The following is a 16155-nucleotide window of genomic DNA, read 5'->3' as shown; positions in this document are numbered from 1 at the left end:
GACATTGGGACTGCGCATGTCTGGGTGGTTTTAAATATTGGTGACGTCATATTCTAAGCTAAGCGAAATCATAGGTCCTATAGACATATTTGGAGTGAAGTGTTGATATGGAAATGTAGGTGCAGTGTTTAATCGTGAGGTTACTAACTTTGAAGCGTATTCATATGTATCCAAAGTTAATAAGTTTGGACCTAACCGTAAATTCTGCGTTGAGAATGTTAAGCTGTCCCATTTTCCCTCAACGACTTTCCGCTCGCCCTTCATCAGATGAGGCTGGCTCCTGTCAATACTGTATATAAACTGATTGTGTAAAACTGATTCTCTTGTCTTGTTTTCTTTAATGTTCAGAAAAATGATTCTGTTTAACCGAGTGTGTAAGTCCGTTGTCCTGTGTGTAGGTCAAAGTTTTGACATGCTCCCTTTTAAGATGCGTGATACGCTTAGAGGATGCAAGAAACGTATGTTTTTTTTTATTTATTAATATGCACAGTGTGTCCGAAAGGACAAATGCTCAGCCATGTTCGTGAGGTGGCGGGGTGAGGGTCCTCCTAAGGCCCAAGCAGTCAGTATTTCTTTTGGATGACACACTTGAATTTGTCTGTTTGTTTTGGAATTGGGATATAATCATGTACATATCTAGCATGCGAAACGATCCCTACCTTTACCAACATATTGCTATTTAGGTTTCCTTAACCTTGAAATCGTTTTCCCCCCACCCTATATAACCTTTACCTGTGTCATATAAATGAAACTTTTTTGAACACGGCGTTAAACAAAAATCAGTCAACCCTAAAATGTCATCGTTTTATAAGTAAAATCATATGCAGTTCAGAACGGTGATAAATGTCAGTTAGGAAAATAAACAAACGTTTATACTGCAGCTTAACTGGAACACCATGCTGAAGGCATCAGTCAGTTGCAATACAAGGTCGCCCAGAATTTGCACTATTTCTAGTGCTGCTTAGCTGAAACACAATGCCGAAGACACCAATCACTCTGAGCCCACTTTCACAAAACTTATTTTCCTCGTCATATTTCTCGTAACGTAAAAGACGTCTATGTTAGAGTGCCATAAGGCGACGTCATTTGCGAGAAAAGTTACGAAAAATTGCTTCACAAAGTTTTGTAAAAGTGGGCCCAGATTCTGTGGTTTCCACCATGACGTCACAGCCCTCATACAATTAAAAGCAAACCGATCAATCCCCCATTGTTAAGGTAGTTGAAAACTGTCTTAACGGACTTCACGCACTTTTTGAATTAAATCCGCGCCCGAACCATCAAAGTTTCAATACTGAGCTCATGCTCTCACTGGTTATTTTGATGTTGATATAGGCCTATATGCCTCATGTTTCTTCAGTGCAAAGGCGGTATCGATAAACTGAACACATAACTATGTTAAATTATTTTATTAAACCGAGAACATCGTGGAAACTGAAATAACTGGTTTCCGGCACAGCTTTTAAGAGGTGAGCGACAACTTTGTAAACATTTTAAAATTGGAAATCAATACTGTTCAAAATAGTGTAATAAAATTCTGGAATGTTTACACCTGAGGCCAAAGTTTGTGTTTCACCACCGGATACTATTGTGGATGATTTACACGCTGTACATCTAGACGAAGACACGTTGAGATTTGTGAACCATCCCTCTGTATCTTTTTTTTTGGATCAGTCATTCATTCCCCTACTTCTGTCAAACAGTAGCACATCTTGAGCAAATCCATCAGTCTGCAAGAGGAAGCGAAACAATGTGAAAGGGATAATGTAGCTTACAGTAAGGCTATGTTAGCCTATATACGCAAAAATAATCGTCTCTATGGGAGATAATTATGCCATGTAGAAGGAAAAGGTTACACTGACTTTTTTCTTCGGCTCTATACTCCTGCAAATTCTTTGGAAATGGAAGCGCACGACTTAATTATATTCCCTGTCTATTACGCTTGCATTTCTTTGGCTTCGAAAAATGTCGACGTTCAGAATGCCTACCGGGGCCTATATATGTATCATCTCTATTTATAGCTTTCTGAACTTTCCTTCACCACCCAGCATGCGATACCTTTCTCTTAAATGGTTCCATATGCTGACACTGACGTATTAGGGTATCTTACATGGAGTATAATATACTTACTCTAACTCAGGTATTATTCAGCAATTTCCAAGATGAATTTAGCCCCTTGCTTGCATGTTTCGGAATCGGCCGTAGTGAAATAGTATGTTCCGGGAGCCAAAGTATATTCCTGGTTGAAGTTGTACTTTTGGAAACCGAACTCAGGGACATCACATCTGTAGAATGGAGTGTAGCTGCTTAGATCCATGATGTAGCGCTTTCCTTCAGACTCTGCGTCAAATGGATTGACGATGAACCTTGTTCCCCTCTTGGCCACGATCTTGTGGGCCGGTGTTCTGCCTTGCCCGATGGATATTACATATACGTCATTTTCAGATATAGGCGGACGGTATACAATAACAGGCAGAGGAAACTCGATGTTTAGGGCACTGCCATTTGTTGCCTTGACCTCTGTTCTGACTTTGATGTCGTCAGTGTATTTGTAGCCAAGCTTGTTGAACAGTTCTGTGACTTCGTATTTGAATGGTCTTTCGAAGGCCCAGGGCATTTCTGTAGGTCCGCCAAGTACGGAGAACGAGCCAGCATAGTTGTTACATTCGTTGTCGTTTCTTCGGCAGATGAAGAAGTCAACGTTGGCAGACGCGGAAAATCCGTGGGTATTGAAGCCGACGAAAAAGCGATCGTGTTGCTTAATTTCCTTGATATATGCAAGAAGCTGATTAACGCCAAGGTCGTTGAGATCAAGGCTATCATATTCATAGCCGAAAGCATGGTGGTCGAAAGCATTGATGGCCCTGCTGTTCTCTTTGGTCAGGGTGTTGTGATTCAGGCTATCGAAATGGAATGGTTGCATAGGAAGGGACATCTTTCTTCCAGCGCACGGTGCTGAGTTGTATGGCTTTCCTCGCAGTTTTTGTAATTCCTGCCAGATGATCCAGAGCCTGTCCATGTTAGAATGATGTATGAGGAAGAGGGGATCGAAGGCTGAGTACTCCAGGGTGGACAAGGAGCGTGGATCGGCTCCTCCCACCCAGGCGTGGATCGTGTTGTGGAAGATTTCGAACTGCACCTCAAAATCACAGTAGTCATCCTCTTCCAGAGACAGGAGTACATTATGATGAAGGAAGTTTCGCCCAGACACTTGTGGTGGATCAAACAGGCGTGGATCAACAGTTCGAGTGGTGTATTTACCCTCAAAACGAATGTATCCACGATGCCAAGGATTGTTCTCTGCCTGACTAACAAAGTTTGGTAAAGCCTTCATCGACCGTGTCCAGTCCCAGTAAGGTATACCTACAGTAGCCCCGTGATCCTGTAATGACTTCTCAGCTTGTAGAACGAACAGTCTGTGCCAGTGTGGGAACATTGGCATTCCGTGAATACAACAGGAAAACGTGTTCTCTGTTGCGCCCTCTGGGCACTTGCCTGGGGCCCCGTGGAATGTTGCAATGGCCTCAAATCCATTCGGACCTTCGTCGTTCATCATTTTGAACATAGCTTCCCGCAGATTTTTCGCCTCATCTAATGTAAGGGTGTTGAGTCCCTTCCTAAGAAGTGCAGTCCTCTTGGGTTGGGTCACGCGTTTTGTTGAAGTAGAGGCTGTTATTGGGTAGAAGTAAAATATTACCATTGGAACCCAGAAGTTAATTCCTACCTGATACATTTACATGAAAGGTTTCGGTTTACTCGATGCTTTATATACTACAAATCATACAGGATAAATGAAACCATTTGTTTCATTACACCCTTATTATCTATTGTCTTCAAATAAAAATTCAGGAAATTGACGCCGTCAGAAATTTTCTTCACTGGCTGTTCATTTAGACTGATTTCTGAGTAAAATGGCATTATGTAGATTTAATTCATCCTATCATGGCTTATTAGGTAATCTTAATGGTGAAGGGGATAATACGTACCTTTTCCGGGTTCATAGATGACAGTCGGTCGTGGGATCAGATTACTTGCAAGTTTAGTTTTGTTGGTAGCAATAATCGTTGTCTCAACCGTGAAGACACTGTGATGGTCTGCGCGTAGAGCTGATAGAGCCTCTGTAATTTCGTATTTGAACAATCTATCAAATGCCCAGGGCATTTCTTTTGTTCCACCGAGCACAGCAAAAGTACCCGCAAATTTGCATTCCCCGCTCGCCAGACACACATCAAACCTTACATCGGCAGATGCCTGGAAACCGCTGAGAAGGAAGCCGGCAAAGACTCTGTCTTTCTGTCTGTTTTCGTTCAGTAGAACCTCCAGCTGTGGTATGTCTAAACCGTCGAACCTCAGATGGTCGTACTGGTAGCCCAATCGCTGATAGTCAAATACGTCGATGGGTCTAGAGTTTGTTCTGGTAATTGCATTCCAGTTGTCGTCATCACTGAATGGTCTCATGGGTTTTCTGAGTAGAGGTATGGCACAGTTAGCGTATTTGTACGGGAGACCACGGTATTTCTGAAGGGCCTGCCAGATAGCCCAGATCCTGTCCGTGTTGGAGTGATGGAGGAAGAAAAGTGGGTCGTATGACGTGTAGTGAAGAGTTGACATGGAGTATGGGGAAGAACCTCCCACCCAAGAGTGAATAGCGTTGTGGCTTACTTCGAACTGAATTTCAAAGTCACAGTAATCTGTCTGCTCTAAGGCAAAGAGGACTTGGCGATAGAAGAAGGATTTTTCTCCGTACTCAGGGTCCCTAAAGAGGTTGGGGACAGGGTCTCTGGTGGTATACTTATTCTTGAACACTATTTTCACTTTGTTGAAGGGGTTGTTCTCAGTTTCGGTGACGAGGTGGGGTAAGCTTGTGAATGGCATTGTCCAGTCCCAATACGGCATTCCCAGTCGGGCTCCCTTCTCCGCCAGAGCATCTTCCATTTGCTTAGTGTACAGTCGATGCCAGTGAGGGAAATTAGCCATTCCATGGAGACAGCAAGCCATTTTTTGGCCATTGCCGTTCTTACATTTGGCGGGCAGACCATGGTATGCTGCAATGGCTTGGTAACCGCGTGAAGAAGGGTCCTGCTGTACTTGTCGCATAGCTTCTCGGAGGTTTTCCATTTCTGAAGAAGACAGGTCCTTCACATTCTTCCTAATACCTGGGGCAGCTGCATGATCGGCTTCTGCCTGTCTTCCAGAACCTGTGCAAGGAAATATACGAAAACACGTGTCACGAAGGAAAATACATCTGATCTATAATCCAGGTATGGTTTTTCATGATATTTTATAATACTACAGTGTAATTAAGAAGTACAACCAATATTTCAAATAGCATGCCTATATTTTAAACTCCAAATCACTGTTATAGCAAAAGTTAACAAGAAATATAGCTTAAAGTTTCCGAAAAGTCACTTACGGGAAGCTGGAACGAAAGTCAAGGTGGGCGCCGGGATAACATCGTTGGACAGAGTTGTTCCGTTCACAGCCACAATGGTTACCTTCAAGTGGTATAGGTCATCGGACAAACTCACGCCTAGTTTCTGCAGTGCTTTGGTGATGTCGTATTTAAAGGTTCTGTCGAAGGCCCAAGGCATCTCAAGATCGCTGCCTAGAATGAAGAAAAGTCCAGCACGCTCACATGTGTTGTCCGTCTTACAAACGGAAAATTTTACATCAGCGGATGTACCAATACCATGGAGGAGGAAGTTGGCAAACACTCGATCGCTCTGCGTTTGTCTTTCAACTATTTCAGATAACTCTTCAATACTGTGTCCATCAAATTTCAAATCATCGTAGGTATAGCCCAGGTTTTCATAGTTGAAGACGCTATCGGGCCTGGCGTGAGAGCGTGTCACGGAGTTCATGTTGAACGTCTCGTTAAATTTAAACGGTTTCATCGGCATAGTCATCTGTGCAGCAGCGCAGTAAGCTTTGAGGTATGGCCGTTTCCTATGCTTCTGTAAGGCTTGCCAAATGGCCCACAATCTATCTACTTGGGAGTGATGAAGGAAGAAGATTGGGTCGTACGATGTATAGGACAAAGATGAAAGAGCATACTCATGTCGACCGCCGACCAAGTAATGGATTGCATTATGACTGACTTCAAACTGAACTTCAAAATCGCAGTAGTCTTCCTGCTCAAACGCTAATAACATGCTCTCGTACAAAGCATTTTTGCCGTCTGGACCAACTTCTGTAAGCTCTGGCTGTACGTTTCTGGCCGTGTATGTGTCTTCGTGCTCGATGCGACCTCTCAGAAATGGGTTTTCCACAACTGTATCCGTCCACGCGTCGTAATAATCGGCTCTGGTAGCAAGCTTTGGGAGACTGGCATCTACTGTCCAATCCCAGTATGGCAAGGCGACACTGGAACCGTGTCTGCGGAGAGCATCCTCGAATTGCACGGTGTAAAGTCTATGCCAGTGAGGGAAAGCTGCCATACCGTGAACACAGCAAGCTACAGGTTCGCCCGAATCTCTCACACACTTAGCCGGTGAACCATGGAAGGCAGCTATGGCAGCAAAGCCGTCGGCAGACTCATCTTCCTTCAACTCAGCGAGGGCCGCCATAATACTCTGTATATCACGTTCATTTACGTTGTTAATATTCTGCCTAACTCGATTTGGGGGTGTCTGAGCATTCCTTACAGTGTCTGTGTTAAGAAAAGACAGAATATTACATATGGCATATATTTTCAGTTAATTCAGAGGTCATTAAGCACAGAGCATTTGACAACGTATATTTTACACACATTTCAGTATCCTGGCAAACTATCAGTTTGTTCAAGATGAGAAAACAACATAGGGAGCTTACCTTTTCCTGGTACGAAGAATACGTTGGGAGTTTTTAGGATGCTAGATGGTACTTCTGTTCCATTTGTAGCCACGATACTGACAGAGATTGACAAGGCGTCATCCTTTCTTGCACCCAGAGCTTCCACGGCCGATGTGATGTCATACCGATACTGACGGTCAAAAGCCCACGGCATTTCCATGGACCCACCTAAGACGTGGAAGGAACCGCCTTCTGTGCATTTGCCATTGGGATCACACACGTTAAACTTTACTGTACCTGAACTGCCAAAGCCATGCAATAGGAAACCTGCGAATACCCTGTCGTGTTCCTGTCTTTCTCTCAGGTATCTGTCCAGCTTTGGTACATTTAATCCGCCAACTTCTAAATGCTCATAATGATAATGGAAATGGTTCTTGTAGTCAAATGTATCGGCGGGTTTGGAGTATTTCTTGGTTAGAGGGTTGAGATTCCAAGGTTCTCCAAAACTGAATGGCTTCAAAGGTACCCGCATCAGTTCAAGAGCACAGTTGGCGTCTGAACCTCCTAAACCCCGGTATCTCTGTAACTCTTGCCATATAGCCCAGAGCCTATCTACGTTTGAATGATGGAAAAAGAATATTGGATCGTATGAAGCATAATGGAGATGCCCAAGCGAGTGTTTTTTAGAGCCACCAACCCAGGCGTGAATGGAATTGTGAGCAATTTCAAACTGCACTTCAAAGTCACAGTAGTTTGTCTGCTCCAAAGCCAACATAACTTGCTCGTAAATCCATGTTTGTTTGCCATTCTTTGGCTGCTCGTACAGTTTCTCGGCGATAACATCTCTTTCAACATGTGTGTCTTCAAAAGCGATATGGACGTTCTTCAGTGGGTTCTTGAATGTCTTCAGGCTAACAGAGTCTGTGAACTCGTCGTCTGTGAAAATACTAGGAAGAGCAGTAAATGGTTCTAGCCAGTCCCAATACGGTAGGCCAACAGTGGAGCCTTGGCGCCTCAGTGCATCTTCAACTTGCACAACATATATTCTGTGCCACTGAGGGAAAGTTGCCATACCGTGGACACAGCAAGCATACCTTTGGGCAGCCGTGGGATTAGGACATAAGGCTGGGATCGCGTGGAAAGAGGCTATGGCTTGGTAACCATCTGCTGAGGTGTCGGCCATCATCGACCTGAACGCGGTCATCAGGGAGGAGATATCCCCTGGTGAGAGTGAGTTGATGTTTTTCCTTTCAAGTTCTCGGCTATCGTGCTGGCTATCGGACTGCATCTCGTCTGAAATAAACCGAACAAAGAAAGCTTTCACATACATAATAAGTTAACATGTGGATGAAATATCTGAAATGTATTATTAGCTTATTATACAAGTTATGGTCTACTATTTGGATTCCCACAGGCCGTTTGGTCATTCAGACATTAAAGGGAATTATTGACAGCTTCTTTGCCTTTTTATATCCGTTGGAAGTGATTATGGAAATAGATTTTACGATTTTATATCTACGAGTAACCCTTACGGGGTCTGTTGACAGGAGGCCGGATTTCAGGGGATAATAGGAATGACCGTTTGTTAACTATCACATTGTCGTCAATGCTCTGACTGTGCTCTCTGTGCTATAGTCATTTAAAGTAATATTTATTTATTTAATTGGTGTTTTACGCCATACTCAAGAATATTTCACTTATACGACGCCGGCCAGCATTATAGTGGGTGGAAACCGGGCTGAGCCCGGGGGGAAACCCACGATCATCCGCAGGTTGCTGGCAGACCTTCTCACGTACGACCAGAGAGGAAGCCGGCATGAATTTAAACTAATATACTCAGTTTTCTGTTTGTGTAAATAATCTCAAATACCGTTGTTACAGATCCAGAAATACTTTAATGTATCACGTATAGCACATACTACCGGTACTAATCTCTAACTTTTCTGGAAAAGACAACGTAAAATTACAAACTTACGTCCTGTGCCTGGCACATATACGATTGTCGGTCGAGGGAACAGATCGGGGGAAAGGCTGGATCCATTTCGGGCGATAATTTCAATGGAGACATCAAAGTTACTATCGGCGGTGAGGCCAAGGTCGGAAAGAGCCGGGGTGATGTCATATTTGTAGAGTCTGTCAAAAGACCAAGGCATTTCCGTTTCTCCGCCTAGAACCGAGAAGATGCCTGCGTAATTACTGCAGTCTGTATACCCAGTTCTTGGTAAACATATGAAAATTCTGACGTTTGCAGATGTTTGAATTCCACTGAGCAGGAATCCGGCGAAGACTCTATCCTGGGATTTTCGAACTTCAAGCAGACTCTGAAGCTTTGGGATGCTCATGCCATTAAATTCGAGGGTGTCATATTTGTATCCGAAGTTGTTCTGGTAATCAAAGGCCTCACTTGGTCGACTGTACACACGGGTCATCCAGTCATAATTGATTGACCTGTCAAAACTGAATGGCTTTATAGGCGTCTGCATATACGGAAGTGCGCAGAAAGCGGTATTGGATGGTTTCTTTCTGTACCTCTGTAATTCTTGCCAGATTGCCCACAGTCTATCCACGTTGGTATGATGTAGGAAGAAAATAGGGTCATATGCCGTGTAATCCAAAGTGGACATTGAGTACGGATCTCGACCACCAATCCAGGCATGGAGAGCGTTGTGAGCAATTTCAAACTGAACCTCAAAATTGCAGAAATCGTCTTCCTCAAAAGCCAATAAGACTTGATTGTAGAAGTAATCGTTGTTATACAGCTCTGGCTGAGGATCCCTGGTTGTAACTGCGTTTTCGAAGCTAATTTCACCCCTGAAGAATGGATTTGGGTCCAGACGAAGGGTCCTCGAATTGTAGAAAGTGGAGTCGCTAACCAGAGGTGGCAGCCTATCAATCCTTTTCGTCCAATCCCAGTAGGGAACAGCAATGGAGGAACCAATTGCGAGAAGAGCGTTTTCAACCTGAAGAACATAAAGTCTGTGCCAATGTGGGAATACAGGCATCCCATGCAAGCAACATGCATACTTTGGATTATCTGGTGAGGGGCACTTTGTTGGGAGGCCGTGGAATCCTGCTATGTATTCGTACCCTCGATTCTTGTCTTTTTGAAGTCGCAGGAAAGCATTGCGCAAGCTTTCTGTCTCTCCAACTGTCAACGTAGCTAGATCTTTACGGATTCTGCTTGCATCAGTTATAGGCTCAACCCATTCCGCCTCTGTACCGTACGTCCCTGGAATAAGAATTTGGTTTACTTTTATAATAAATCACAAACACCTACCATAGAATCATGAAATCTACAGACATCGGCAACTATATATTTATCCATGTTTAATGCAATATATTGACGTATTATTTTAGTTTGACAGATGGGAAACTGCTTGTTGAACTCCACATTTACACAAATACATTACAAGTGTTTCCTCACCTTGTGCCGGCACGAAGTCGACTGTTGCTGATGGGAATGTATCGGGTGGAATTTCGTTCCCGTTGAGATCCAAGATAACGCTCCGTATGGAGAAAGAGTCACCGAAACGCAGGTTCAGGGCCTTCAGCTGTGAGGTGATTTCATATTTGTATGCTCTGTCATATATCCACGGCATCTCAGCCACGTCTCCCAGGATGTAAAACTCCCCGGCGAAGTGGTCACAGTCTTCCGCCGACAAGCAGATGTAGAACTTCAGCAGGGCAGACTTTTCGATCCCATGTAGCATAAATTGGGCGAAGACCCTGTCGTGTGACTTTTGATTTTCTATTTCATGCGAGAGGTCCGAGATGGACAGACCATTGAACTCTAGGTTATCGTAATTGTATCCGAACACGTTTTCGTAGTCAAACACACGGAAGGGTGCTGAATTATCTCGAGTCAAGTCATTCGGGTTGACATCTGCGCCAAGGTTAAATGGCATCAGGGAACCTCTCATCTGTTCCAAGGCACAATTAGCCTTATTGTAGGGTTTACCGCGGAATTTTTGCAAGGCTTGCCAAATTGCCCAGTACCTGTCCACACTGGAATGATGCAGGAAGAATATTGGATCGAATGTGGTGTACCTAAGTGATGCCATGGAAAAGGGTTTATTCCCGCCAACGAGTGCATGAATAGCGTTGTGGGTTATCTCGAACTGGACGGAGAAATCACAAAAGTCTTCTTGTTCAAAGGCGTAGAGCAACTGCTTTCCCAGGTTTGTGAATTGTCCAAAACCGGGTTGGACGAAGAGTTCATCTCTTGGAGCACGTTCAGTGGCGACGTCACCTGCAGCTGCTATTGTAGCGCTAAGCCAAGGGTTAGGTTTATCCTCTCCAGTAGTAGGATCTTTAAAAGTATCATCCGTTGCCAAAGCTGGTAAGCTTGAAATAGGTTTGGACCAGTCCCAGTACGGCAGAGCTCCGGTGAACCCTTGTTTTCTCAATGCCTGCTCAAACTGAACAGTGTACAGTCGATGCCAATGTGCGAACGTTGCCATACCGTGTACACAGCATGAAAACTTGGAAGCTGCATCTGGGGTGGGACAAAGGGTGGGAATCCCGTGATATCCAGCAATCGTTTGAAATCCACCGACCGAGGAATCATCCTTCACAGCTTGGAGAGCGACACGGAGAGCGGTAGTTTCTTCCGGGGACAAACGAGTAACGTCTTTTCTCACGATTGTCCAGTCATCAGCAAACTCCTCCTCCCCTGAAGTAAAGATTAAATAATAAGTCTCAGCAACAGCATCTTAACTACCATTTGAAAGGTGAATACTTAACTTTACGTCGCACCAAAGAATATTTCAGTTGTCAAGTTTAAGAGTGGAAAAGAAAACGTGGCAGAGCGTAGAAGAAACGACCTTGTTTTGCAAGGTATTTGAGGATGGATTTGAGTCTGTAACTTCCGACATAAGCAAAAGGCTTGTTTGTTCCAATGTATACTCACCTGCTGCAGGTGAAAATATTATGGATGGAGAAGGAACCAGGTTGGAATTTAACGCCGTGCCGTTGACGTCTGTAATGTCCACATGAATGGAGAAGACATCCTCCTTAGTCAGTCCCAGAGCGGAAAGGGCCTTTGTGATTTCATGCTTATATGGGCGGTCGTATCGCCAGTCCATCTCAAATGGTCCACCTAGAACAGCAAAATGTCCAGCACTTTCCCCACAAGTTCCGTCTTGCTTGCAAATTTGAAAGTCAACCATAGCCGACGTACGAATACCCTTAAGATTGCAACCCGCGAAGACACGGTCTTTCTGACCTCTTCGCCGCAGATAAATGTTGAGTTGTTCCATGGTCATACCGTGGTACTGAAGGGTGTCGTAGGTGTAATCCAGCTCATTCTCGTAGTCGTATATGTTGGTAGGGACAGCATGTTCAAACGTCTTGGGGTTTGAGTTGAGTGGGGCGGGAAAACCGAAAGGTTTCAAGGACATATGAACATCGGAATTGGCGCAATAGGCTTTGAAAGGTTTACCTCGTAAAATTTGCAGTTGTTGCCAAATGGCCCATAATCTGTCCACGTTTGAATGATGCAGAAAAAAGAGCGGATCGTATGAAGTGAAATGTAACGATGACATAGAATAGCGTTGACTCCCTCCTACTAGGGCATGTATTCTGTTATGAGCGATTTCAAACTGAACTGCAAAATCACAGAAGTGATCCTGTTCTAATGCATACATGACCTCTTCATCTAGGGATGTGTGCTCGCCGAACGCTGGTTTTTCAAACAGTCCATCTTGTACATCACGGGATGTTTCGGAGCCAACCATTGGTATCTGGCCTTTGAAGAAGGGATTTGGCAATCTCTCGTTCGTCTTAGTGTCTAAATATGTCGCTTCTCCTGCCAGAGCTGGTAAGGCTTCTATCGGCTCTGTCCAATCCCAGTATGGGACGCCAACACCTGAACCTCGTCTGCGAATAGCATCTTCAACTTGAACAACGTAAAGCCTGTGCCAGTGGACAAACGTGGCCATTCCGTGGACGCAGCAAGCGAATCTCTCTTTAGCATCTGGGCGTGGACAACGAGCTGGTAAGCCGTGGTACTCAGCTGTAGCCTCGAATCCTGCGACGGATTTATCTTTTGCGAAGCGGGACATAGCTTCGCGGAGGTTGTACACCTCGGTGGGAGTGAGACGACTTACGTCTTTGCGAACAGCCAAGGCAGCAGGATCACCCTTGGGTGGGGTAACTGTGGGAAGCAGAGAGACAGAGCATGCATATAAACAATGCTCAGTGTATATTAGCTTTGTTAATAGTAAAGGAAGTTATATAAGAATTTGTATGTATATGTACTCTCTTGTTGGAGCGTCTTGATAACATAAAATAGCACTCAACATAAGACTACAGGCTAAGAATTGTTATCAAATGTGAGAATAAAATCAGGACAGGAGTATAAATTCCACCCTAAAAATATCAAGTAAATAAATAAATTCCACCAGCTTTCTGTGACAAACATACATACTGCAAACCTATTAATTGATTCTCACCATTGTATAATGATGCTCAAACTGTGCTGTTTGCGATTATTAACCTGGAACGTCCATTGACGGCTGGCGTACGAATGTCTGTTTTCATACAAATTTTCAAAGCAACAATTAATTGTAGAATGGAGCCCAATGCATTTAATTCCTTTAATTCCACCGCCTGTGCGAAACTAAATATGTATATATTTATCAGTGCCAATATACACACACATATATTTATGTACTTGATTGATTATTGCACCCTATATTCACACTGATCATACTGTCCTACGAATCTTATTTTCATAAATTTATACAGTGGATACTTACCGTCAACAAATTGCTTTGCCGGTTGGTAAACCACTTGCGGTTTGTAAAGGACACTGCTGGGGATACTTGTTCCGTTGACAGCCGACACCTTGATACTGACGTAGTAATTTCCGTCGTACGGTAAGTTCGCATCATCGACGGCTTTCGTGATGTCTTGGAGGTAGTGACGGTCAAATGACCATGGCATCTCTATGGGTCCACCCAGAATGAAGAATCGGCCAGCGTAGTGAGAACAGTCATCTTCGCGCTTAGCATCACCACTGGGAATACAGACGTACATTTTCACATCAGCAGAGGTGCCAATTCCGCTTAGCCTGAACGCAGCAAACACTCTAGCTTCCGCCTTTCTGTCACTGAGAAGTTTGTTGAGTTGCTCAATATTCATTCCGTTCAACTCTAGCGTATCGTAGTCATAATCCAAGACGTTAAAGTTCCAGACATTGTCGGGGGCTGCATTGGATTGAGTCAGTTGGTACGGATTTGTGTCAAAGTTGAATGGTCTCATCGAACGTTTCATGTCCTGTATAGCACAGTTGCTGTGGTCAGATGGCTTGTTCCTCTGCTTTTGTAGGGCCTGCCAGATCGCAAAAAGCCGATCAACCATGGAATGGTGCAGGAAGAAGATTGGGTCATAAGAGGTATAATCGAGAGTTGACATACCAAAGTTATATGGACCACCAACCATGTAGTGAATAGCGTTGTGGGCAACTTCAAACTGAACCTCAAAGTCACAGAAGTCTTCTTGTTCCAGAGCCAGAAGAATTCCTTCCATCAAGGGAGTGAACTTACCAGCGTCTGGTTTCTCGAAGAGTCGTTCATCCACTGCCCTTGCGGTGTAGGTGTTCTCTGAGTCGATGTGTCCCTCATAGAACGGGTTCTTTTGCGCTTTGCCTTCAGCTGGGTTGATAAACAGTGGTTCTCGAACTATGTCAGGCAAATCCGAAATTGGCTTTGACCAGTCCCAGTAGGGAACCCCAATGCTAGAACCATGTTTGACAAGAGATTGTTCGATTTGCGCAACGTATAGCCTGTGCCAGTGAGGAAACACGGGCATTCCATGGATGCAGCAGGCGATCTTGGTGCCGTCTTCCATCTCACAGCCGGCCGGAGCGCCGTGGTAGGCGGCTATAGCCTGAAACCCTTCTGACCCTTCATCGGCCTGCACTCCACTCAATGCCACCCTTAGACTGATAACTTCGTCCGCTGTGAGGGAGTCCACGGATTTTCGAATATTGGCACCTGCCAGAGAAATCCACTCAAGACTATTAATGCAAACAGCGATGGTCACTGCCTATGTTTTTTATGTATTTATTTAAATGGTGCTTGAGGATAAGCTGTACCATGCAAACTGACGCTGAAAAGTACGTAGGGGACATACTTTTGAAGCTATACGGTACAGATGAAGCTCCATTTCGTTCATAATCAAATTGCAGACGTGTTTTTAAAATCATTGCATTTGAAAATATTGCTTCCCTGTGAAGGGACGAAACTTGATTGATGAGCGCGACGATATGAATTTTGCAACAATGTCTAAGATGCGTGTGACCATATGAAGTTTGTAACGAGGTCTAGATTTGTGTCACTATATGAATAGTGCAACAAAATCTTAACTGTTGTTCACTGACGACAAGTTTTTCAATATTATCTAAAAAACGGAAAAATGAAAAGGCGCATGAGTCCAGAAATGCTTTAAAATTTAACATCGAGCCGACAGTGTGGAAAAAATCCTTCTCAGCATGCAGGGGATGATTAACTTTTTCACAGAAGTTTGAAGAAATGCAAGTAAAACTTACCCTGTACATTCGCGGCATGACCTGCCAAGAGGACCTGAAAGCCAAATAAATATTTATTTGATTTGTGTTTTACGCCGTACTGAAGAATATTTCCAAATAAATACGTTGACAATACTAAGTTCCTTGCAGTTATTGGTCGTGCATAGTACTGGTCAGATTTGCTGCCCGTAATGTCAGAATCTCACTGTCCACAATACGTAGCCTGCCAACAAGAGTTAGAAACTTGCAGTACATATAACGAGTTCACAAAATTACAAGGAAATCACAAAAAGCAGTTCCCAACTCAATTAATCTCGACGTTTATCTCCAATTTACCAGGAAACATCTAAAAAAAGCGAATCTTCCTTTAATACCGCTTTTTTCCTTTATTCTTTTTCTCCAATTCATCCTACCCCATCCGCCACCCAAAAAAATAAAACATTAATTTTTTTATTAGCTGGTCTTCGGCCTATCTAATATTTCTTTGAGCTGAGCACTAATCGGGAAGCATAAAGATTCCTTTCCCCAGAAAAGTAACCAGGAAAATGTCCTCGATTCTAAGTCGTATAAACCAAACAAATCACTGTTCCTTTAAGCAGCCATCCAGTTATACACCTCTTATCAAGAGGCGTCACTAAAAGACCATCATATTTCGGAAAAACACCTCAACTATGAGAATTTACTGGAGGGTGAGGAGGACAGAAAATAGTAATAGTGCAGAAGTAATGGCATCACTACGTGGATGTTAAAGGTTTCACATGCGTTTGATCCTCTTGTTGGAAACTTTGTCAAAAGATCTTGAATTGAGATCGAAAGTTTGTAAAAACGTTTATATTTACATTATAAACCATTGACTT

General features: G+C 43.7%; 1 protein-coding gene across 1 annotated transcript; it reads right to left on the bottom strand.

Annotated features, from left to right (window-relative positions):
• Positions 1-1391: 1391 nt before the first annotated feature.
• Positions 1392-14772, bottom strand: LOC135472469 (hemocyanin 2-like). The gene is made up of 9 exons (XM_064751985.1): positions 13527-14772; positions 11678-12922; positions 10193-11440; positions 8744-9997; positions 6808-8061; positions 5411-6646; positions 3984-5195; positions 2128-3666; positions 1392-1727 (listed from the first exon to the last, which is right to left on the bottom strand). The coding sequence occupies exons 1-8, from the start codon at positions 14617-14619 to the stop codon at positions 2141-2143; spliced, it is 10068 nt and encodes a 3355-aa protein (XP_064608055.1). The 5' UTR covers positions 14620-14772; the 3' UTR covers positions 1392-1727; positions 2128-2140.
• Positions 14773-16155: the final 1383 nt, after the last annotated feature.

This window comes from Liolophura sinensis, chromosome 8 (assembly GCF_032854445.1).
Source record: "Liolophura sinensis isolate JHLJ2023 chromosome 8, CUHK_Ljap_v2, whole genome shotgun sequence".
Classification (NCBI taxonomy): Eukaryota; Metazoa; Mollusca; class Polyplacophora; order Chitonida; family Chitonidae; genus Liolophura; species Liolophura sinensis.
Note: the sequence above shows the minus strand (reverse complement) of the source record. Positions and strands in the feature narration are given on the sequence as shown.